General features: G+C 41.4%; 1 protein-coding gene across 1 annotated transcript in view; it reads right to left on the bottom strand.

Annotated features, from left to right (window-relative positions):
- TRPM8 (transient receptor potential cation channel subfamily M member 8) overlaps positions 1 to 22,822 on the bottom strand; it is a 70,949-nt gene extending 48,127 nt beyond the window's left edge. The window contains exons 1-6 of the mRNA XM_038749351.1: positions 22,733 to 22,822; positions 19,870 to 19,943; positions 13,784 to 13,940; positions 11,622 to 11,799; positions 8,115 to 8,287; positions 2,774 to 2,948 (exon numbers count right to left, since the gene is read on the bottom strand). Coding sequence (XP_038605279.1) covers positions 2,774 to 2,948; positions 8,115 to 8,287; positions 11,622 to 11,799; positions 13,784 to 13,940; positions 19,870 to 19,943; positions 22,733 to 22,822 — 847 coding nt within the window. The remainder of the gene's footprint in view (positions 1 to 2,773; positions 2,949 to 8,114; positions 8,288 to 11,621; positions 11,800 to 13,783; positions 13,941 to 19,869; positions 19,944 to 22,732) is intronic.
- Positions 22,823 to 25,347: the final 2,525 nt, after the last annotated feature.

Below are 25,347 nucleotides of genomic sequence, written 5' to 3'. Positions count from 1 at the left end.
GCTGGGCTCCTGACTCTGACTCTAGGCACTTCTCTGGTTCTCACGTTGCCTCTGCCTCTCCCTCCTGCGATTGTAACTCTTGAAAAGAATGGACAGTTTTGAAGTTGCAAATGGAGTGTGCCCTTCTTTGGTTTTACCCTTTAATCAACACTCCCTATAGGGTCAGTTGAAATACAAGTCTCAATTGGTTTCTCGGTGAGAGTTTTGGGGACATTTAAAAGTGATTTCCTCTTACTTTGCCTTTTCTAAAATACAGCGTTTAATGTTGCCTTTTCCAGATGAAGCAAATCTGCTACAGGTTTTAACTAATGGCAAGGGTCAAATTTTGAGCACGATTCTGGACCTTATAAAAGAGCAATATAGACATTACTGCAACCCCGGACAAGAATTCAGAATCCTGCCTCCAAATCCTAAATTTTCCTTCTTTTCCCATAATGCCTGGAATAGTTACCCTTTTATCTCAACATGTTGGAACACCTGTTCTGATTTGCCTATTAAAGACATTTTAGAGAAAAACCAAAGCCAAAACTTCTCTCCAAAAAGTTTGGAATGAATAGTAGAGAAATGAGGTTTTACATAAAGTCTGAAACCTTAAAAACCATAATGTCAAAGCTCTGATTCATTTTACTGGCATCTCCTCACTTATATGAGCATGCATTTTAATAGCTGAAAAGGGAATTCCAAAGTTCAGATGAGTCCAAGTTGTTGAAAACTTCAATGGCTTTTAGAAAGTGTGTTGGGCTTTGGCCCCAAAACTCATTACTTTCTAAAATTACTTGTACATTCGATACAGACATCTGCCCAGCAGGCAAGAACTTTATTCATAAACAATCACATATATAAAAATTGCAGCCAGCTGGGGAAAGTAGACTTAATAATGTTAACAATAAGAATAATGTTAGTATTTGTTAAGTGCTTACTATGTTTCAAGCATTGTTTTAAGTGCTGGGGCAAATATAAGGAAATTAGGTTGTCCCACGTGGGGCTCACAGTCTTCATCCCCATTTTACCGATGAGGTAACTGAGGGACAGAGAAGTTAAGTGACTTGCCCAAGGTCACACAGCTCACAAGTAGCAGAGACGGGATTAGAACCCACAACCTCTCACTTCTAAACCCATCCTCTTTCCACTAAACCATGCTGTGTCTCAGACTGGAGGAGGTCCTTTTCTTGCTGATTACACATTGTTATTTCCCTCCCTAGAAATCATTCTGGAATTGTTTTCTTCATGAGTTTCTGGTATTGCACCTTTAGTGAGTCCCCTGACCCACAGAAAAAGTGATTAAAGACAGATTTTTAACAATCCCAAGGGGGCTCATGGCTTTTATGATAAATAGTAGAGGGTTTTCTAACAAGGCATAGTAAAAGTCATCTGTGGGTTGGATTTATCCATACTAGGTTAGTGAGGGAGTTCAGCACCTCTATGTGGGATGCCCTCCCTTTTCATCAGCAAAACCTTAATGACAGTTTGTCAATCAGATAGAATGGCCTGCCTGGAGTGGCTTGTATGCAGGATAAATGGATCTGCCTGCAAAATGTCAATCCTGTCTGCAAGCTACAACCTCTATTTGTGTTAGGTTTACACCTAATAGTATTTCAGTCAGTCATTCCATCAATCGGGTCTACTGAGTGCTTACTGTGTGCAGGGCACTGTACTAAGCAGTTGGGAGAATATAATATAGCAATTTAACAGACACATTCCCTGCCCACAATGAGCTTATAGTCTAGAGGGTGAACCCTAGGATCAGAATTTTCCAGAGGGAAATTCATTTCATAATTCATGGTGGCTCCATGCACACCTGACACCTGTGACAGGATCTGCACATAAGATGGTCTCAAATCTTCCTTCTTGCTAGTTGCCTTAAGAAGTATCATATAATAATAATAACAATGGCATTTGTTAAGTGCTTACTATGTGCGAAGCACTGTTGTAAGTGCTGGGCTGGACACAAGGTGATCAGGTTGTCCCATATGGGGCTCCCAGTCTTAATCTCCATTTTACAGATGAGGTAGCTGAGGCACAGAGAAGTTAAGTGACTTGCCCAAAGTCACACAGCTGACAAGCAGCGGAGCCAGGATTAGAACTCATGACCTCTGACTCCCAAGCCTGTGCTCTTTCCACTGAGCCACACTGCTTAATGTGCTTCCATAATTGCCCCACTTTTGGTAATTTTTTTTGCCAACTCCAAAATAGGGGAGGGGCTGCTACATAGGTCATTAAATCTAGTAATTAGGGGAGCCAGAGAAAAAAAGAAGAGGTAAAAGGGAGGAGGAAAGGAGGGAATAGAAAGAGAAAAATGAGGGCACTTAAGACTGCCACTCTTACTTTTATTGCACTCTGGTTAGTGTTTCATACAACAGTCATTCAGAGATTTAACAAGCCATTCTGACTCAGTCATTCAATCGTATTTTTTGAGTACTTACTGATTGTAGAGCACTGTACTAAGCATTGGGTAAGTACAGTATAACGATGACTAAGTGGTTCTTCCTATCGTGGCACAAGTTCTGTCACTTTTTATATTCACTGCTTATTAGGGGACAATTATATGAAGTAAATATGATAGTCCCTGCTTAGATGTGGAACTGATGTAGAAAACTAAGGTAGAAAAACCAAAGACAGTGTGTGGATAGCTCAGACCCAAAATAAAAACTTGCACCTAAAATATTTGCCATCAAGGCTTATTTTTTGACCCGTACAATTTACCCAAAAGGCTTGATTTTATTGTCACCATTTGATTAACAGTTTAGGAATGTCTGGCAAAGTTCTGACTCACCTTGGATAGCTCGCTCTGAAATGTACTTCTCTAACTGATTCCGCAGCTTAGCTTCCACTGTTGGGTGGCCATGGCATCCATTATCAACCAGCAATAAATGAGTGTGGTTATTGTCCAGGCAATACAATGGATCTCTCTTGAAGTCATCCATAATATATTGGGCAGAAAAATATTCCTGAAAATGTTACAAATATATTGTGAAGGTTCCATGAAGGATTAGGGCCATTTTGAGCTGTGACTCATTTATCAGGCGAAGTCATTCAAGATGAGCTGGTAATGGGTCTTCTTATCTCAGTGCCTGTTCCATTGCCTAGGTGGTTTAGACTACATAGTCCCCATGTTAGCAACAAGAGACAGTAGCTGAGGATGAAATATTGTGGGGCATTCCACTATTCCCACCCCAATCCCTACCACAACAATAGATGTTTCCCTCAAACCCCCTTTTTATAGTATTTATGAAGTGCTTACTGTGTGCCAGGTATGGCACTAAATGCTGGGGTAAATACAGGGTAATTAGCTTGGACAATCCATATATCACACGTAGCTCACAGTGTGGTTTAGTACATAGAGCATGGGCCTAGAAGGCAAAAGGACCAGCTCTGCCACATATCTGCTGTGTGACCTTGAGCAAGTGACTTAACTTCTCTGTGCCTCAGCTACCTCACCTTTAAAATGGGGATAAGAATGTGAGCTCCACGTGGGACAGGGATGGTGTCTAACCTGATTAACTTGTATCTATCCCTCCACTTAGAAAAGTGTGTGGCACATAGTATGTGCTTAATGTACCACTATTATTTATTATTATTATTATTATTTAATAGATGAAGTATCTGAAGCCCAGAAAAATGAAGTTAGTTGCCCAAGGTCTAGACTGTGAGGCCACCGTGGGCAGGGATTATCTCTATTTGTTGCTGACTTGTACTTCTCAAGCGCTTAGTACAGTGCTCTGCACACAGTAAACTCCCAATAAATATGACTGAATGAATGAAGGTCACACAGCAGACAAGTGGGAGAGCGCGGTTAGAGCCCAGATCCTTCCAACTCCCGGGTCTGTGATCTATCCACTAGGCTATGCTGCTTCTCCTTGCCTAATCTCTGTCCTCCACAGGACTAGTGGTTGCAGCCCCCTGCCTGTCCTCTCTGTCCTCTGGAGTTGCTGCAGTGGCAGCATTTCACCCCAGGAGCTTTCTTGTGCATCCTCTCTGGCCTCTGGAGGAGCAGCAATGGTAACACAACATCCTGCTTAGAACAGTGCTTCACACATAGTAAGTGCTTAACAGATGCCATCATTGTCATTACTATTATTATCCTTGCTGCCCTCTTGTGCATCCTCTCCATCCTCTGGAGGAGTGGCAGTCCTGGCCTGATACCTCCAGATCTCCCCCCAACCACCCCCAGTATGTCCTCTTGGTCCAGAGGAGTGGGAGACATGGGGCCGGGGATTATGGTGGCAAAATGTGACACCTGTCCCATGGAGCCAGGAGGCAGCATTGCAAGACTCAAGGGAAAATTGCTCAGATTCTCCCTCTCCCTATCTGGGTCAGATTGCATCATGTGATTGGCAAATAATAATAATAATAATAATAATAGCATTTATTAAGCACTTACTATGTGCAAAGGCAGATGTTCCAAACTGATCAGATCCCATCTGCTGCTGATGATGGTATTTGTTAAGTGCTTACTATGTGCCAGGCACTGGACTAAGTGCTGGGGTGGATACAAGCAAATCGGGTTGGACACAGTCCCTGTGACCCATGTGAGGTTCACAATCTCAGTGCCCATTTTATAGATGAGGTAACTGAGGTCCAGAGAAGTGAAGTGACTTGTCCAAGGTCTCACAGCAGACCAGCAGTGGCAGAGCTGAGATTAGAAACCATGACCTTCTGACTCCAAGGCCCCTGCTCTAGCCACTATGCCAGGCTGCTGAAACCAATTAGAGAATGTGGCTTGTTATCGGGTCATAAATCGATCCCTTCACCTGGGAGGGGGGCAATCAGATAGGATCCCCTAGGCTTGCCCTTAATCCAATCAAACAGACCTAAAGCAATTTGCTCCCCTATATTGTACTGGTTGTGTGGTTTCAAGGCTATTGCTTCAAATGAAAGGTAACAGGTGAGGCCTGGTGTGATGTGAAGTTCAGTCAAAGATTCTGGATACTTGGTTGTTTTTTCCATCAGAATTGCGTTTATAATTTAATGTTTGAATAATTCAGATTCCATAATATAGCATTTTCAGTGCCTAAGGGATTTACCCTCTAGGTAGGTCTACCGAGGAGGGTGTCAGGATTTGGTCTAGAGGAGAAGATCCACATAAGGCTGTGGTCCCAGAACTAAATATTACTTCCTGAGTAAACCTTCCAACATTGTGCATGCTTACTGAAATGCAAGCTCTGGTTGGCAGGGAGCTACCACCCATGTGCTAAGTACAAATGAAAACGTTTAATTCTGTAGAATTATTTTCCTAGCTAGGACCCTCCTAGTTGAGAAGGAATGCCAATTTAGTGAAGATATAACTGGTAATGAAGTCGTTTAAAATATGACCATGCAAAAATCACTTTTCTTTCTACAATTCTTTTTTCTCTTGGCACTAATGAAGACATTAAATATGCCTGGGAAATGTTCAGTGTCTGTTTCATTTCAAAACAAAGGCAAGTTGCCAAATTTGAAGGGAAAGAAATAAAGGGAAAAGCAATAAACGCTCACAAGGCAACTGTCCAACCTCCCGGATTTATCATCCACAACTCGCTGAGTATTAGGTACAAAAATTTGCTAGGGCAACTCTGAAACTTCAAAATTTCTAAATGAGTTGTGCTCTTTTCTAAACTGATACTAAGAGGTCTCAGAATGTCACTGGTGAAGAGCAAAATCTTGGCATTCAATCCAATGCTTTCTACTGTAGATAATGTTTTCTATCGTTAAAAAATCTGTCTTTTAGAGTTGTGCTGTGATCATTAGACCACACTACACTGCCTACTGATAAATGAGAAGGATCAAAAGATAATATGAAAATGCAGTATTTATGAAGTGCCGATATTTTGACAGATATTGGAAAAGTGAAATTTTCATTGGAATCCTTTGTTGTAATCCTTCTTGTATTTATTGTGGATGGAAAAAAGATAGGGATCATGAGGCCCACTTATTTGATAAAATTCAAGAGAGAAAACTATACAAATGACACTCTATCCCTTTGAGCTCATCCATCTGTCTATGTCTTATCTGCAAACAGTTTCAAAATCCCATGCATTATGCATAACCCCACGAGTCTGACTTGTCTTTTATACATTAAATATGCACTGATTATTTTACAAACAGAAAATCTGTATCAGGGGAAATGCCTAATACATTCTTAATGTCAAATTCACTTGGGAAAAACATTTCAAATTGGCATCAGAGTGCCTAAGTAGTGCAGGTGAGGCGTTCAAGACTCTACACCTCAGAATAATAATAATAATAATAATAATAATAATAATAATAATGGTATTTGTTAAGCACTTACAATGTACCAGGCACTGTTCTAAGTGCTTGGCTAGATACAAGATAATTGGGTTGGACACAGTCCCTGTCCCATGCAGAGCTCAGTCTTAATCCCAATTTTACAGATGAAGGAACTGAGGCCCAGAGAAGTGAAATGACTTGCCCAAGGTCACACAGCAGACAAGTGGTGGAGCTGGGATTAGAACCCACAGTTAAGCGCTCGGCACTGTTCAAAGCGCTGAGAGCATTGTAATAATAATGATAGTAATTCTGGTATTTGTTAAGCGCTTACTTATCTGTTAAGCGCTCGGCACTGTTCTAAGCACTGAGAGCAGTGCAATAACAATAATAATGATAGTAATTCTGGTATTTGTTAAGCGCTTACTTATCTGTTAAGCGCTCAGCACCATTCTAAGTGCTGAGAGCACTGTAATAATAACAATAGTAATTGAGCCCCCTCCTTCCTCTCCCCCTCCTCAATCAATCAATCGTATTTATTGAGCGCTTACTGTGTGCAGAGCACTGTACTTAGCGCTTGGGAAGTACAAGTTGGCAGCATATAGAGACGGTCCCTACCCAACAGTGGGCTCACAGTCCTCACCCTCCCTATCCCCCCGCCTTACCTCCTTCCCCTCCCCACAGCACCTGCATATATGTATATATGTTCGTATTTCTCTATTTATTTATTTTATTTGTACATATTTATTCTATTCATTTTGTTAGTATGTTTTGTTTTGTTGTCTGTCTCCCCCTTCTAGACTGTTGGGTCTCAGCTGCTGGGTAGGGACCGTCTCTATATGTTGCCAACTTGTACTTCCCAAGCGCTTAGTACAGTGCTCTGCACACAATAAGCGCTCAATAAATACGATTGAATGAATGAATGAATGAATGAATGAATGAATGAATGAACCCATGACCTTCTGACTCCCAGGCTCATGCTCTATCCACTAGACCATGCTGCTTCCTAGGTGCTAACAATAAAAAACAATGGTAGTAATAACTGTGGTATTTGCTAAGTGCTTGCTGTGTGCCAGACATTGTACTAAGCACTGGGTTAAAGACAATATCATCATCATCATCATCATCAATCGTATTTATTGAGTGCTTACTGTGAGCAGAACACTGTACTAAGCGCTTGGGAAGTACAAGTTGGCAACATATAGAGACAGTCCCTACCCAACAGTGGGCTCACAGTCTAAAAGGGGGAGACAGAGAACAAAACCAAACATACTAACAAAATAAAATAAATAGACTAGATATGTACAAGTAAAATAAATAAATAGAGTAATAAATATGTACAAACATATATACATATATACAGGATATATATAGGATATAAACAGGATATACATATATAAAGGATTAGACCCCAAGTCCTTCTGACTTCCAGGCCTGTACTCTATCCATTAGGCCACGTTGCTTCTCTACTGTACTAAGTGCTGGAGTAGCTAGAAGCTAATTAGGTTGGACACATGATTCATGATTATGTTCTATAAACTTAATTTCTAAACTCCCTCCATAGTAACACACATATTGAGCATGGGCCTGGGAGTCAGAAGGACCTGGGTTTTAATCCCAGCTCCACCACATGTCTGCTCTGTGACCTTGGGCAAGTCATTTACTTTCTCTGGGCCTCAATTACTTCATCTGTAAAATGGAGATTAAGTCTGGGGTCACTTTGTGGGACAGGGACTGTGTCCAACCTGATTAACTTGTATAAACTCCAGTGCTTGGCACTTAGTAAGCACTTAACTACCATAATCATTATTATAAAGCAAAATTCAATTTAAATGCTCCACATTCTCCTTATATTTGGCTTCCAAACCTCTCTATAATTTCTTGTTCAAATAACAGTAGATTTCACCTACCTCAGAATCACTGTGTCTGATTAGAGTGTCCCGATTGGAGATCATTCCCCATGCCGCTATGCCAATAGCCACTATGTTCTCTTCTGAGTTCCTGCTAATAGTGTTATCTCTCACCACCTCTCCAATATACTTCATCAGGCCATAGTGAGTCCCACCAGTCAGGATCCACGCCCCTATGAATGAGAGACAGTCACTAGAATTAAGAAGCAGCATGGAGTAATGGATAGAGCACGGGCCTGAGAGTCAGAAGGTCATGGGTTCTAATCCCAGTTCCCCCACTTGTCTGCTGTGTGAATTTGGGCAAATCACTTCACTTCTCTGTGCCTCAGTCACCTCATCTGTAAAATGGGGATTGAGGCTGTGAGCTCCAGGTGGGACAGGGACCATGTCCAACCAAATTTGCTTGTACCCACCCCAGCGCTTAGTACAGTGTCTGGCACATAGTAAGCACTTAACAGATTCCATAATTATAGACTTCCAAACGGCATACTCTTCATACTGGCCGAGACCATCTGCTTAGCTGGGAACAACTTGTAAAGGAAGTGAAAACCCAAAGTATTTAGGGTGTTGGAGGGAACATTTTTTTCTCTTTAATGGTATTTGTTAAGTTCTTACTATTCATTTATTCTTTCAATTGTATTTATTAAGTGCTTACTGTGTGCAGAGCACTGTACTAAATGCTTGGGAAAGTACAATACTACAATAAACAGTGACAATCCCTACTCACAGTGAACTCACAGAATAGCCCTACTTTTATAGGTGCATGACTAGGTGCATAACCATTACCCCTCTAGGAATGAAAGTTCGAAGCTGATTCAAAAACCAAACAGTGTGGCCTAGGCAGAGGGTTACATTTGAAATTAGATTCGATAAAAGTCCCTAAAGGAATCTAATCAATCAATCAATCGTGCTTACTGTGTGCAGAGCACTGCATTAAGTGCTCAGGAGAGTACAATATAATAGAGTTGGTAGAAAAGCTCCTTGAACTCCAACAAGCTGATATTCTAGAGGTGGAGGAAGACACAAATACAAATAAATAAATTGCAGATATGTACATAAATGCTGTGGGATTAGGGGAGAAGTGAATAAAAGGTGCAAATCCAAGTGCAGAGGCAACACAGAAGGGAGTGGGAGAAGAGGAGTGAGAGTTTATTAGGGAAGGCCCCTTGGAAGAGATGTACTTTTAATAAGACTTTGAAGGTGGAGAGAGAGACCATCTGTTGACTATAAAAAGAGAGGGTGTTCCAGGGCAGAGGCAGGATGTGAGTGAGAGGTCAGTGTTGAGATAGCTAATATCAAGGTACAGTGAGTAGGATGGCATTAGAGGAGCAAAGTGTGAGGACTGGGTGATTGAATGCTTTAAAGCCAATGGTAAGGAGTTTCTGTTTGATGGGGAGGTGGATGGGCAACCACTGGAAGCACAGAAACACAGAAACATGGACTGAACGTTTTTGTAGAAAAATGATCTGGGCAAGCAGAGTGACTTGTGGACTGGAGTGGGGAGAGGCAGAAGGCAGGGAGATCAGCAAGGAGGCTAATGAAGTAGTCAAGGTGGAATACAATAAGTGCTTGGATTAATGTGGTAGCAGTTTGGATGGAGAGGAAAAGGTGGACTTTAGCGGTGCTGTGATGGTTGAAATGACAGGATCTCGTGAGAGATTGAATATGTGTGCTGAATGAGAGAAATGAGTTGAGGTTATGAGGTTGTCAAACAGGGAGGATGGTTGTGGCAATCTACGGAGGCAGAGCAGCCCAGTGGAAAAAGCACAAGATGGGGAGTCTGGAGATCTGCTTTAATTTTTCCTGCCTCTGCCCGTTACCTGCTTGGTGCCTTGGGCAAGACACTTAACTCGTCTGAACTTCTGTTGCCTCATCTCTAAGATCTTAAATTGTGAGCCCTATGTGGAATGGGAACTCAATAATAATAATAATAGTAGTATTTATTAAGCTGTTGCTATGTGTCAGAAACTGTACGAAGCGCTGGGGTGGTTACAAGCAAATTGGGTTGGACACAGTTCCTGTTCCACATGGAACTCAACATCTTGATCTCCATTTTACAGGTGAACTGAGGCACAGAGAAGTGAAGTGACTTGCCCAAGATCACACAGCAGACAAGTGACAGAGCCGGAATTAGAACCCAGGTCCTTCTCGACTCCCAGGCCCATGCCGTATCCACTAGACCATGCTGCTTCATGCTGGGGAACTTGAATGGACTCCAGCACTTAGCACATACTAAGGTCTTAATAAATGCCCTAGGGAATGTGTCTGTTGTTATTTTTAATCTCCCAAGCACTTAGTACAGTGCTTTGCACCTAGTAAGCACTCAGTATAAACAATTGAATGAATGAATGAATCTTCTTCTTCATGTTATTATTATTATTATTATTTTATGGTATTTGTTAAGTGCTTACTATGTGTTATCTTCATAGTAATGAAAAGAAAGTGCCCTCATTGCAAACTGATGGCAGCACTGGTTTCTTTGGGTGAGCCACTGTTGTTTATCTTAATGTTGTGATCAGGTTTCCCCTTGTCTACCCTTATTAGGCAGGGAGATGCTCCATCGAATAACTATTGTGTACCTACATGGCCTTGCCTGATCTAAAATAAACCCTCTATCCAAGATTCCACATTTGCAATGTAGAGGGCCTAGGGGCTTATGATGTTGGTATGGGTGTGCAAACAATAATATCAATAATGATGATGACAGTGGTTAAACATTTGCAATGTGTCAAGCACTGTCCTAAGCACTGGGGTGGATACAAGCAAATCAGGTTGTACACAATCCCTAGTCCACAATGGGGCTCAAGTCTTAATCCCCATTTTACAGATGAGGGAACTGAGGCGCGGAGAAGCTAAGTGACTTGCCCATGGGCACACAGCGGACCAGTAGCGGAGCCAGGATTAGAACCTAGGTCATTTTGACTCCCAGGCCATCCTCCATCCACATGACCACACTGCTTCTCTAAGCAAATCTAATTACAGCCATTGACCTACTGGTTATTCGTTCCAAAGAATAATAATAATAATAATGTTGGTATTTGTTAAGTGCGTACTATGTGCAAAGCACTGTTCAAAGCACTGGGGAGGATACAAGGTGATCAGGTTGTCCCACGAGGGGCTCACAGTCTTAATCCCCATTTTACAGATGAGTTTAACTGAGGCACAGAGAACTTAAGTGGCTTACTCAAGGTCACACAGCTGACAAGTGTCTGAGCTGGGATTCGAACCCATGATCTCTGACTCCCAAGCCAGCACTCTTTACACTGAGCCATGAAGGATTTTTTTTACCCCTTTTGCTCATGGAGGTATGTCACTACAAGAGAAGCTACATGTCATGCCAAAAGCTGAGCAGGTAGGAATAACAGTCTTGTTTATAGCTTCACTTCATTTCTATGAAAAATCTCCAGAATCCAGTGCATTCCACTGAAATAGCCTACAACAATGTACTCACTGTGAATCGACTGGAAAAAATTATTCTCTCCCTGGGAGAAAAAGAGTATTTCTAACCTTTAGACTGAGCGATGTAGATGAGTCGGCTGAATATCTTGCGCATACGTGGCTTCAGGGCAAAGTTTTTAGCTCCTCCTGTCACTGAGATAATGAGGTTGGGAGTTTTCAGATGCCAGTGCTGGGTCATCAGTTCATAGAGTGTCTCTGAGTCCGTGTCACACGATAAGCGGATGTACTTCATGGAGAGGCAAAAAGGCAATAGTAATGGTACTTAATAATAATGCATAATTATGATAATTGTTAAGCACTTACTGTGTGCCAAGCACTGCTCTAAGCCCTGGGATAGATACAAGTCAATCAGGTTAGACACAGTCCCTGTCCCACAAGGGGCTCGTACTCTAAATTCCCATTTTACAGGTGAGATAACTGAGGCCCAAAGAAGTTAAGTGACTTGCCCAAGGTCAAACAGCAGACACGTGGTAGAGCCCATAGGCCCGTACTCTATCCACTAAGCCACACTGCTTCTCATTAGCCACACTGCTTTTCATCAATGTCATTGGTTAGAATCATAATTCAGTTTGCCCAGGATAGAATCCGGGCTTTTGTACCCCCTGTCACTCCACTGTTTTTCTTCTTCATTTTCATATCCAGTCTCAGTTTTCTGAAACATATTTTTAATCTCAATGTGAGATGAATAACAGAAGGAAAAACTAATCCAATTAAAGCTTCTGATTTTAAGAATTCCAAGTCAATTAGTGCATCTTGTCTATTTAGCTAATGAAATTCAGTTTATCTCCCTTCCTAATACCTTCCTCTATATTACTTTACTTAAAAGTTCTACTTTGAAAAAGAACCTGTGGGTAGCACACAGATCTTCTCATTTCATATTACAATTGGTGTCTATGGAACATAACCATTCAGTGGTATAGCACCTTCTCTCTTTATTTTCCAGGTGAATTGGTTATTGAATCACTTTACTTCAGGTGGAATCTCTGTAGGTGGCCTTGAGAAGGGACAAAGTTGGAAATCAAAAACAAAGTTCAGAGAGGCGATTTTTCTCTAATGTATCCTCAACATGTCCCTAGGACAATGAAGGAAGGTTTGCATCCTCAGAACCATGTAGCTCACTCCCCAAAGAGTATTTGCCATGAATTGCATCATTCATTCGATCGTATTTATTGAGCACTTACTGTGTGCAGAGCACTGTACTAAGCGAATAATTTACAGTCATGGGTCAACGCATGGCATTGTCATATAAGAGAAAAGGCTGTGCAAATTTTAGAACATCTTGTTCTACCGATTTAGTATTCCCACTTGATTTTAATTATAGTATTATTGCATCATCAAAATTTTCTGAAGATGGGCATAATGCTACTGCAGTTTTTCCAGCCCAGAATGCACCAACTTGAATTCTACTCCAGGTACATTATTACCATTTTGATCGTTTCTTTCCTAATCCCTTTCCTTTACCTAATTCTTAAACAACATTCTTCTTGTATTTTCTCTATTTTCCAGTTTCAGCTTTGATCGACATCTTTAGAAGTGTTTATCAGATTGGGGTCATGTATCATGTGCTATGGGATAGGGTATTGGAAGTCAGGGGTTAGCTCCATTAGATGAGATGAAGCGTTTCTTTTTCTCACAGTAAATGTCAACATGCAATTTTAGGTCGTCAGTGCTGTAAGTGAAATGGATAGAAAGTGTCAAGAATTTGAAAGAATATTCCTAGTGGGAAATTCCTCTTGTGACTCAAATCAGGCCATCCATTGGATTTGTGGAAAGAGCACCATGTCGAAGGTGCTGGAATCTAAAGAAACCACTGTCCATTCTGAAGGCCCTTTGTCAGTGAGTCTCCTGATTGGCAGGTTGCCCTGGGGGCCTTTCAAACCTGCAGTACTACCCTCCTTCTGGAAGCAGAAGGTTGGGTCCTTTCAAAATCTCCACCACTCATAGCCAGTGTGATTATTCAACCAGGCAAAATCTGGGGCCAGGTGGGTGATGGGCTGAAGGACACCGTGACAGAAGTTACTCAGATAACATTCAGTCTTACCCAAAATATTATCCCAAAGTAGGCAGATTGCCAATCACCATCTGGTTCTATTCAACCTGCACCTGGAAATAGTTGTTCAAAGTCACAAGAAGAAACAGACCGACTCTGACAAAGGAATCATGCAGTGGCTAGTGAAGTGCAGCAAAGGGATTTCTATAGAGTTACGTACCTTTCCTTTCTTTCCCAAGGTTTCAAATTGAATATCCCCAAAAGCATCAGTAGGAAATTCCTTGGTGTGCTTCTTATAATTCCACTTCTCATTTTGGTTAATCTGAGTTCCCTCTATATGCTGACTCTGAGCATAACCACATTTACATATGTTGTCCCTAGTTGAAATAAAAATGAAAAAAAGAATCGGAGTAGTCCATCAGTGTTTTGTGTTTCTCTGAAGCCCACATAGGCATTGTAGGGTCATCTCACAATTGCCTAGGAAAGTAAACTTATGCTTTTACAATAAAAATATTTTCATGCTATGCTATCATAACTACTTCTTGGTTTTGAGTTTTTTTGGTTTTGTTTTTCAATGTTCTCTTTAAGGCTGCTGCTCACTTAGATCTGTTTTAAAAATTCAAAAGATAAATTAATAATTGTAAAGCATTCTTACTGCCCAGCCCGCACCCTCCACTCCTCCACCACTAATCTCCTCACTGTACCTCGCTCTCGCCTGTCCCGCCATCGACCCCCGGCCCACGTCATCCCCCGGGCCTGGAATGCCCTCCCTCTGCCCATCCGCCAAGCTAGCTCTCTTCCTCCCTTCAAGGCCCTGCTGAGAGCTCACCTCCTCCAGGAGGCCTTCCCAGATTGAGCCCCTTCTTTCCTCTCCCCCTCGTCCCCCTCTCCATCCCCCCGCCTTACCGCCTTCCCCTCCCCACAGCACCTGTATATATGTATATATGGTTGTACATATTTATTACTCTGTTTATTTATTTATTTATTTATTTTACTTGTACATTTCTATCCTACTTATTTTATTTTGTTGGTATGTTTGGTTCTGTTCTCTGTCTCCCCCTTTTAGACTGTGAGCCCACTATCGGGTAGGGACTGTCTCTATGTGATGCCAATTTGTACTTCCCAAGCGCTTAGTACAGTGCTCTGCACATAGTAAGCGCTCAATAAATACGATTGATTGATTGATTGATTGATCTTATTAGCCGATTAAAAAGTTTTCAATAATCAGAACTGTTGGAAATAAAGCGTGCAAAATTAAAGCGTTCAAAATGTCCCATAATTTAAGGTTGGGTTTTGTGTTTAGTCATTTTTCAACCATCAGAAATGTTTATTGAGTATCCACCATGTGCAGAGCACAGGACTAGGTACTTAAGAACATACAAAAGAAATAGAAGGTATGAAATGTACAGTTGAGCACTGTTCTAAGTGCTGGGGTAGATACAAAGTAATCTGGTTGGACACAGTTCCTCTTCCACATGGGGCTCACAGTCTTAATCCCCATTTTACAGATGAGGTAGCTGAAGCCCAGAGAAGCTAAGTGACTTGGCCAAAGTCACACAACAGACAAGTGGCAGAGCCAGGACTAGAACCCAGATCCTTCTGTCTGGGTAGACCACACTGTTTCCCCACAGGCAGTTGACCCTTTTCCCCCCTACTTGCAGGGTTTGGCCTCCCCATTCCCCACTTAGTTTTCCAAATGTGGCACCTGGAGCTTGGGGAAAAGGGAGAGGAGAGGAAGGGACAGGGAGAGGAAACTCCTTTACACACACCCCTTCCCTTCTTCCCACCTGTCCTCTCCCCCACCTCCCCTCTTCCTCAATCCCATTTCCCCTCCCTCATCTCCTCAGTCCTTTCTCCTTTTGTCTCAGGGTCAGTGGCCAAAGACTCTGTTGAGTGCTCTGGGGCAGTTTGAGGAAGCCAGAAAGGCAGAGAGAAATGGAGACCTGCGGCTTCTAGTCAATTTATAGTTGATGAGTGTGATGCTTTTTGTATATGTTAAGTGCTTACAATATGCCAGGCACTGTACTAAGCCCTGGGGTAAATACAAGATAATCAAATTGGGTACAGTCCCTGTCCCACATTGGGATCACAGTCTTATAGTTGCCCTCCATGCCCCTCCTTTCCTCACATCAGGGTTTGTGGGTCTTACAGGGCTCTCTCCTTGTTTTCTGGAAACTCAGCATAGCCACAATACAAGGTAAAATAGATGCCGTGACAGAAGCCCAATTTTCATCGTACATTTCATAAAATGTCAGCCATAAAAACATTTGAAAACTTGGTAATTTTTTTCATACTGTTGTAAAGATCATTCTCAGAATTTGGGAACCCTGGTAGTGATGATGTGAACTGTCATATTGATCAAGTGGTATTTATTGAGTGCATTCTGTGTGTGGAGCCCTAACCAAAGGGAGTTGGAGACTGCACATTATCAGAGTTGATAGACATGTTACCTGCCCACATGGAGCATTCAGACTAGAGGGAGAGACAAACATTAAAATAAATTATGGATATGAACATAAGTGCTGTGGGGCTGAAGGTGGGGTGAATAAAAGGTAGAAATTCAAGTGTTAGAGTGACATGGATGCATATTGAGTGCATGCCAAGCAGAGGTAAACTGGGATCGTTGGAAAAAGATTAACTCTGAGAGAGTAGGGAAAAAAAATAGGGGAACTCGAGGTTGTCTCATCTCTGTCCTGAATTTAAAAGAGGAAAAGACAAAGAGGGAGAGAGAAAGAGAGATAGAGAGGTATTACATTCTAGCCTGTAATCTCCTTGTGTGCGGAGAACTTGTCTACCAACTCTGTTCTATTACACTCTCCCAAGCACTTAGTGCAGTGCTCTGCACACAGTAAGCACTCAGTAAATAGGGTTGATTAATAGATGCAAAAATGGAAAAAATAGACAGGCAGAAAGACAAAGACAAAAAGAAAGAGAGAAGCATAAAGAGACAAAGACACAGAGAGAAAGACAGAGGTAGAAGCAGAGAGAAACAAGGAGAGGGGAAGAGAAAGTGAGAAAACACCCAGCAGTTGATTGCAATCTTCTCCAGTGTTTCTCACAGTGCTCAGCATGTAATAAAGCCTTAATAAATTTCCTTAATAGTCACCATGTGTCCAGAAAACATTATTAGAAATTAGGTGTAATTTATGGAAATAGAGGGCTAAGGATGCTTGCTTGCATGTTTGTTTGCATTTCATTAATATACAATATCCCATTAATATAAATCATTTATTTATATTATTGTCTGTCTCCCCTTCTAGACTGCAAGCTCACTGTGGGCAGGGAATGCGACTACCAACCTTGTTATATTGTACTCTTCCAAGCCTTTAGTACAGTGCTCTGCGTGCAGTAAGTACTCAGTTAATACCATTGATGAGCATTGCCTAGCGGATAGAGCATAGGCCAGGGAGTCAGAAAGACCTGAGTTCTAATCTCACTCTGCCACTTGTCTGCTGTGGGACCTTTGGCAAGTTACTTCACTTCTCTGTGCCTCAGTTCCCTCCTCTGTAAAATGGGGATTAAGACTGTGAGTCCCATGTGGGACAGGGACTGTGTCCAACCTGACCTTGTATCTACCCCAGAGCTTAGAACAGTGGCTGGCACATACTAAGTGCTTAACAAATACCATTTAAAAAATCATGGTTATAGTTCCATTTTGGAGAGAAGTAATTGTTACATTTGTGACGTGGGGTGGGTTGAAACTCAGTAGGACATTCTTATTCAGCAACATAGCTGTCCATTATGGATCCCTTAAATGCAAATATAGACCAGAAATGCCCGTTATTGGAGACTGGGGAAATATCCTGATCTCAGCTGAGCTGTATACAGCTTCTAGCCCTCAGCAAATAATAGTTTGCATATGACTTGATTCAACAGCCAGGTTGGCAATGAAACAGTTTCCTGGTGTTTGTTAGCTTGGTTAGTAATGACATTTATTAATCACTTCAGTGCTCTGTCTAGAGTAAGTCCATTATAAACACATTTGATTGGTTGATTGATTACATTTCCTTCCATATTATAAAATCATAGCACACTGAGTATCAGATCCAGGATCTCTTCCATTTTTAATGATTCTACTCTGATGGTAGAAGTGGTTTTTTCTAGAATTGGAACTAAGATGATACCCTCACACAGTGACAAATTCTCTCTTCTTCACAATACTCTTTCCCCAATGGTGGGTGGGCTTATTTATCAGAGGGATTCATAATTGATAAATCTACAGGAATGAATTAGTCAGAGAGTGCTCCAAGTCTCAATTAAGAAATGAAACAAAGGAGCAGGCATTAAAATGAAGACTATTGGCTTTCTTGTCTTACTAATCCAGTCCTCAAAACTTTAGTCATCTATTTACCCCCATCATGTTGCAGTCATAATATAGTCTGTATATAAAAAATAAAGCAATCTACACTGGGTCCCAGAGCCCTGATTGTGCAGCATCTTCAACCTAGATGGTAATTGGTCAAGAAGGTGAAATCATGCCAGAGTCAGGAGGCAGGATGGAGGTCAGGAAAGAAGCGAAGATAACATCCAAGGAGAGGAAAAGAGGTCTAGGAATAGGAGCAGAGAACTGGAATCTCAGAAACTCGAGCTTGGACTATTAGGGCGAGAAAGAACAGCAGAATTGGCCATGGAGTGAGTGTCCAGGTGTGGAAGCAGCAGGGATAAGGAAAGAGACAGGAAGCAGATTGAAGCAGAAGCAGGGGCAGGGATGAGAAGAGGAATATCAAGTGCAGGCTAGAAATTTTGATTCATATCTTATAACTGTATAGTAGAAGCATGGATAACAAAGTTAAATCAATCAATTTTATTTGTTGAGTACTTACTCTGTGCAGACCACTGTACTAAGTGTTTGGGAGATTACAATGCAACAGTATTGGTAGACAAGTTTCCTGCCCACAATGAGTTAAAAAAAAAAAGGGACTATCACTTCATTTTAGCAGAGGAATCTGAAACTCAAAGTAGTCTTAAAGTGCAATATATCTGTCGGGTCTGTAATGTAGTGTTGAAATAGTAGTATACTGTTAGAAAGAGAAAGAGAAGGAAGAGGAAGAGTAGGAGGAAAAGGAGGAGCTAAAGTGTTTACGGAAACCTCACTGATATGCTGTCCTAAATGCTTAGAAAAGTCCAACAGAAGCATGAAACACATTCCCTGCCATCAAGGAGCTTACACAATAATGGGAGACACAGGATCAAGTTTATTCTGAGCACTGAATAGGCAAACAACCCATTTTCTTTCATTATTCTTCAGCTTCAAGAAATTCAAATTATTTCACAGAGTATCCTGAGTTTGGTAAAAGACAAGTTCAAGGATGTGTTCCTTTCTCTCCCACCCTTCTCCCTTACCATCAGATGCCCAGAAAGTCTTTGCAGCGCTTCTCTTAACCACATTGACAAAGTTTGGGAAACAGTTCATTTCACAGAAACTGCAAAATGGGATTTTTCTAAACAAATTTGGAATTCAAAATTTATGTCAAAGTTTGCTTCTCTCATCTTTTAACATAGAATCAAGGAATGTCAAATATAAGCCATGTCTTGGTTTTCTGCTTCATGGGGAATTCTCATAGATTGTGTAACTGGGATCTGATCAATTCCTCTACTCTAAAGAGATCGTCCCCTGGATTCTTCACAGTCCCATTAACACTTCAGGGAGCAGAGAAAGGAAGTGTAGAAAGGAAAGACTGAAGAAAGATTGCTAGGCTTTTTTTTCTTTCTAATAGTTATAAAGCACTGGAGAAACTAAGTGGTCTAATGGACAGAGCATGGGCCTGAGAGTCTAAAGGACCTGGGTTGTAATTCTGGCTCTGTGACTTGTCTGTTGTGTATGACCTTGGACAAGTCACTTAACTGTTCTGAGCCTCAGTTCCCTCATCTGTAAAATGGAGATGAAGACTTGAGCTCCATGTGGGTCAGGGATTGTGCTCAATCTGATTGCCTTATATCTACCCCAGCACAGTGCCAGCACATAGTAAGCGCCTAACTAACACCATTAAAAAAAGCCGGAGGTGGGTTCTGGGAAAGAATTATTCAAGTGTGGGTCAAATTACGGCAGCATTAACTTGATTAATGCAGAATAACTCCTTTGGAAATAGTCTATTCCAATACTAATTGATGGAAAAGGGGACCTCTTTCCTAGTCATGATGAATCTGGAATCAAACGAAAGAGTTCTTCGCCCTTTCCACACCCTCACTGATAAGATTCACCCAGAAAGCACAGTTGTCAATGGAATGAATGTCCCAGTCACATTCTACTACACATTTTTTTCAAACCACTTAGCTTTAAGTAAACATGAAAATAATGCTACTTACATGGACTTGGGATCCTTGGTGAAGAAGACACATTCTCTCTTCTTAAAATTTTCTTGAATAAAATTGAACAAATCCTTAGGGAAACATGAAAGAAACTATGACTGATCCAATTTTAACATTTTTCCCATTCATGCAAAGTGTTCATGACCCAAACCAGTGCTTTAACCATTTTCTGGAACACTGCTTCTTCTTTAGACCAATTCATTCATTCATTCAATCTTATTTATTGAGCACTTACTGTGTGCAGAGCACTGTACTAAGCACTTGGGAAGTACAAATTGGCAACATAGAGACGGTTCCTACCCAACAGCGGGCTCACAGTCTAGAAGGGGGAGACAGAGAACAAAACAAAATGTATTAACAAAATAAAATAAATAGAATAGTAAATATGTACAAGTAAAAGAAATAGAGTAATAAATATGTACAAACATATATACAGGTGCTGTGGGGAAGGGAAGGAGGTAAGGCGGGGGGATGGGGAAGGGGAAGAAGGGGAGAGGAAGGAGGGGGCTCAGTCTGGGAAGGCCTCCTGGAGGAGGTGAGCTCTCAGTAGGGCTTTGAAGGGAGGAAGAGAGCTAGCTTGGCCGATGTGGGGAGGGAGGGCATTCCAGGCCAGGGGGAGGACATGGGCCGGGGGTCGATGGTGGGACAGGCAAGAACGAGGCACAGTGAGGAGGTTAGCAGCAGAGGAGTGGAGGGTATAGGCTGAGCTGTAGAAGGAAAGAAGGGAGGTGAGGTAGGAGGGGTCGAGGTGATGGACAGCCTTGAAGCCAAGGGTGAAGAGTTTTTTCCTAGTGCCTAGGTTGATTGGTAGCCATTGGAGATTTTTGAGGAGAGGAGTAACATGCCCAGAGCATTTCTGCACAAAGATAGTATGGGCAGCAGAGTGAAGTTTAGACTGAAGTGGGGAGAGACAGGAGGATGGGAGAGAGAGAGGAGGCTGATGCAGTAATCCAGTTGGGATAGGATGAGAGATTGAACCAACAGGGTAGCGGTTTGGATGGAGAGGAAAGGGCGGATCTTGGCAATGTTGCAGAGCTGAGACCAGCAGGTTTTGGTGATGGCTTGGATGTGAGGGGTGAACGAGAGAGCAGAGTTGAGGATGGCACCGATGTTGCGGGCTTGTGAGACAGGAAGGATGGTAGTGCTGTCAACAGTGATGGGAAAGTCAGAAAGAGGGCAGGGTTTGGGAGGAAAGATAAGGAGTTCAATCTTGGACATATTGAGTTTTAGATGGCAGGCAGACATCCAGATGGAGATGTCTTGAAGGCAGGAGGAGACACAAGCCTGAAGGGAGGGAGAGAGAGCAGGGGCAGAGATGTAGATTTGGGTTTCATTGGCGTAGAGATGATAGTTGAAGCTGTGGGAGCAAATGAGTTCACTAAGGGAGTGAGTGTAGGTAGAGAACAGAAGGGGACCAAGAACTGACCCTTTAGGAACCCGTACAGTAAGGGGATGGGAGGGGGAGGAGGAGCCCTCAAAAGAGACTGAGAATGAATGGTCAGAGAGATAAGAGGAGAACCAGGAAAGGACAGACTCTGTGAAGCCAAGGTTGGATAGCGTGTTGAGGAGAAGGGGATGGTCCACAGTGATCCACCAATTCATTTCATATAATTATTCGGGGTGTAATTATTAGGTTTATGGAAATTTTTATTTGGGGTAAAATTTGGATATAACAATATCTGGATATTTTTTAAATTGATCTTTATGATTTGCATAAAATGATGAGTGCATAGTAAGGATTTCCTTGTTATAATCACTCTTTTGTAACATTTGTAAATTGCTCAAATAACTAAATGAACCTTAGACAATCACAGCAACCTGTCGACTTATATAGTAACCTTAAGAGCTCAATTTACCTTAACAGACTTCAGAATCAACCCCAAATTAAAAATATTCAAATTTTAGTGTTGAGGTGAGACGAAGGAAAGAATGAAACACTCTCACAAAAAATAAACAAAGGCACTAATCACTCAAAGAACCTCCAGATTCTTTACAAAGTGAGAAGGAAAATCCCCCAGGGGAAAAAATAAGTATGCATTTGCAAACCATTTGCAATGTTTCCAGATATCAATTCCAAAGATAGTAACAATATTGGCAGACATGTAGTATTATCAGTCAGTGGTATTTATCGAATGCTTACTGTGTTCAGAACACTGGATTAAGTGCTTGGGGGAGTACAATGCAATAGAGTTGATAAGCATGACTCCTGCCCCCAAGGAATTCACAGACTTGAGGGATTTGCAGACTAAATTCATTTAAACTGACTTGCTCTTGGTTTGCACCCTTTATTCAAGGCACACTCAGGCCCTCAGTATTTATGTACATACCCATAATTGATTTATATTAATGTCTGTCTCCCCGTCTAGATTGTAAGTTCCTAGTGGGCAGGGAATGTGCCTACCAACTCTGTTACATTGTACTCTCCCCAGTGCTCAGTATAGTGCTCTGCATACAATAAGCACTCAAATGATATTAATTGATTAATTAACAGAATTAACATAAGTGCACTAAATCTTTCTTAATATTTCCGTTGCCAAAAGGGTTTAACACTTATTTTCAATGTTTTGGGGGAGGAGTTTTGGTCTACCTTTAATGTTTTAAGGAGATTTGGGGTTAATGCAGTAAAACCACAATGACTACAAAATAAAAAAGAAATAGATCTCATATTTGACAGTAATAACATAAGGTCCAGTATTTGCCTTGTTAGTCAAAATATTATAAAAAATATGTATCTGAAAATCAATATTGTATGCCCCCAACTGTCAGATACTTCTCATTTGTTTCTTAGTGATCAAAATTTCTTTCTTAAAATGGGTGATAATGAATAGAATGGCTTGTCTTGGTTAATACCCATACTTACACTGTCACTGTATGAAACATCTGTACTGCGAGATATACTCGAACATAGAGCCCTGGTGCTCTCAAAAGTGCCATTTCTTCTGTTTCTCATAGTGCTCAAGGAAATCCGAGGATGTGCCCACCGACCTGTGGAGAAATATGTTGGAGAAAGCAAGACTTCATTTCACTTAGTTTATGGAACCACAAAAAAGGGCTTCCCACAGCCTTAAGAATAAATCCAACAACAGATATTTGTTCCATTTTGGCAGAGCCTCAGCCATTTGAATAGCTGGCTCCACCCCAGGCCCAGATGGTCACGTCTACCACTAAGGTTTCCTTGATTGCTCAGGTTCAAGGCCCTACCTAATCAATCAGTCAATCAATGGCATTTATTGAGCATTTACTGTGTGCAGAGCACTGTACTGAGGGCTTGGTAGAGTACAATATAACAGAATTGGTAGAAATGTTCCCTTCCTACAATGAGTTGATGATCTAGGCAGGGGGTGGGGAGGAGGAGGGATACAGACATTAATATAAATTATTTAAAATATATGATTTATGCAGCCTCACCTAGTAATCCAGTGAGGGCTAAGGACTCAGCAATGATCATGAGGTTCATTCACTTCAATCATATTTATTGAGCACTTACTGAAGTTGTCCTTGAAATGAGACTAGACATGGGAAAGGCAATAAGTTCATGAAGGGAGATATGAAAGATAGGGATGCAAAGAAAAGAGCTTAGGTGAGCATTTGTTTGAAGAGATGGGAGAGAGGAAAGAGGATTGGATCCTGGATTCTGAAGTTGAAATCTGTCTGTGGTGCATGAAATTAGAAAATCTTTCTTAATTATGAAAATTGAAGGCCAGCCCCCAATTATTAATATTATCATTCCCTGCCCACAATGCGGTCACAGTCCGGGGGTGGGGGTGGGGGCAGGAACTATGTTACAGGTGTTCAATGGGATACCTAGGATTTTATCAGATTCCATTGGTAAATGCTTGAAATTCCCCCCAGTAATTAACTGTTATTGCAGATAGCAAAAGGATTTTATTCAGCTTGATGTTTATAAAATATATTTGATTGACTCATTCTAATTCCTGCACCTTTCACTCACACACACACACACACACACATATAATAAATGATAAAGAGCTGTCTGTGTTACCCTATCCTTCATCCTTTTTTTCTGCTAATTGAAAGTAAGTGACCAAATAAATTTAGGGCTGGCTTCAGGTGGTAAGAGAGTGAGACAGCTACCTCAGGGTATTTCATCAGACAGTACCTTGTTTCATTCTGTTCGGGAGAGTCCTGGGAGAAGAACACAATGGCTCTGGAGCAATATAGGGGGTGATCAGGCTTCCCCCAGATTTAAGGTTTTAGGTGAGTGGGGATGGGGGTCCATGTTGCTGTCTTATTCTGCTGAATCATGTCCAACCCATAGCAACACCAAGGACGTCTCTCTCCCAGAACGCCCCACCTCCATCTGCAATCGTTCTAGTAGTGTATCCCCAGAGTTTTCTTGGTAAAAATACGGAAGTTCATTCATTCATTCATTCAATTGTATTTATTGAGAGCTTACTGTGTGCAGAGTACTCTACTAAGAGCTTGGAAAGTACAGGTGGCAACCATTGCCTCCTTCCACCTTTATAAACTTGAGTCTTCACCCTCTACTCTCTCCCATGCCACTGCTGCCCAGCACAGGGGAGTTTAAACTTGTAGCAGATTGTCTTCCACTTGCTAGCTGCTGCCCAAGCTAGGAATGGAATGGATATGCCTCTGCTTTGATCTCCCTCCTGTAGTCGAGACTGGAAACTCTCCAGGTGTGACAGAGGGAATGGGAGTCTATAAAACGTCATTTTGTTTCTGAGAGTGCCTGAGATAATACAAACAGTGTTACATGCATTGAAATGTCCATTTTTTTCTTTTCTCTGGACAACCAAATAACAGAATCTGGACCTGAGAACATGACACTTTGAAGCTATGTGCTCACCACATCTAAGCACTGTTCTAAGCACTGGGCACTTCTCAGAAAGAAGAAAATCTCATTTGTTCATAAAAATATCTAAAAATTCTTATAAAAATCCGTTAAATAAACTTATTTTTCTGCCAATATTTTTAGGTGTTAAATACAAGTAGATAGAGCTTTTATAATAATTATTCCCAAGTCTTTATTATAAAGGATGTGGGTGTATCTTCCTTTAGTGATGGATGCTTTCCCAAATGCTTTGTAACATATAACTGTGCCTCCAGTCTTAAATGAGCTTCAAGTTTTTAAAGCCTCTTTAAAAGGCCAAGGAGGTCTGGTTGTTTAGCAACCTATTCAGGGACTAAAAGTAAGTGTCACTGAATGAAGTCAGATTTCATAATAATAAGCATGACATTTGTTAAGAACTTACTAGGTGCCAGGCATTGTACTGAGCACTGGGGTGAATACAAGCAAATTGGGTTAGACACAGTCTCTGTCCCATGTGGGGCTCACAGTCTCAATCCCCATTTTACAGATGAGGTAACTGATACACAAACATGTGAAGTGATTTGACCAAGGTCAGGCAACAAACAAGTGGCGGAGCCAGGATTAGAAGTGATAGTCTTATCTTTTCTTTCAAATCCATCTTTGGGGCAGTCCAAATAAGCTGA

The sequence above is a fragment of the Tachyglossus aculeatus genome, chromosome 7 (assembly GCF_015852505.1).
Source record: "Tachyglossus aculeatus isolate mTacAcu1 chromosome 7, mTacAcu1.pri, whole genome shotgun sequence".
NCBI classification, from domain to species: domain Eukaryota; kingdom Metazoa; phylum Chordata; class Mammalia; order Monotremata; family Tachyglossidae; genus Tachyglossus; species Tachyglossus aculeatus.
This window is presented reverse-complemented; position numbering and strand designations above follow the sequence as displayed.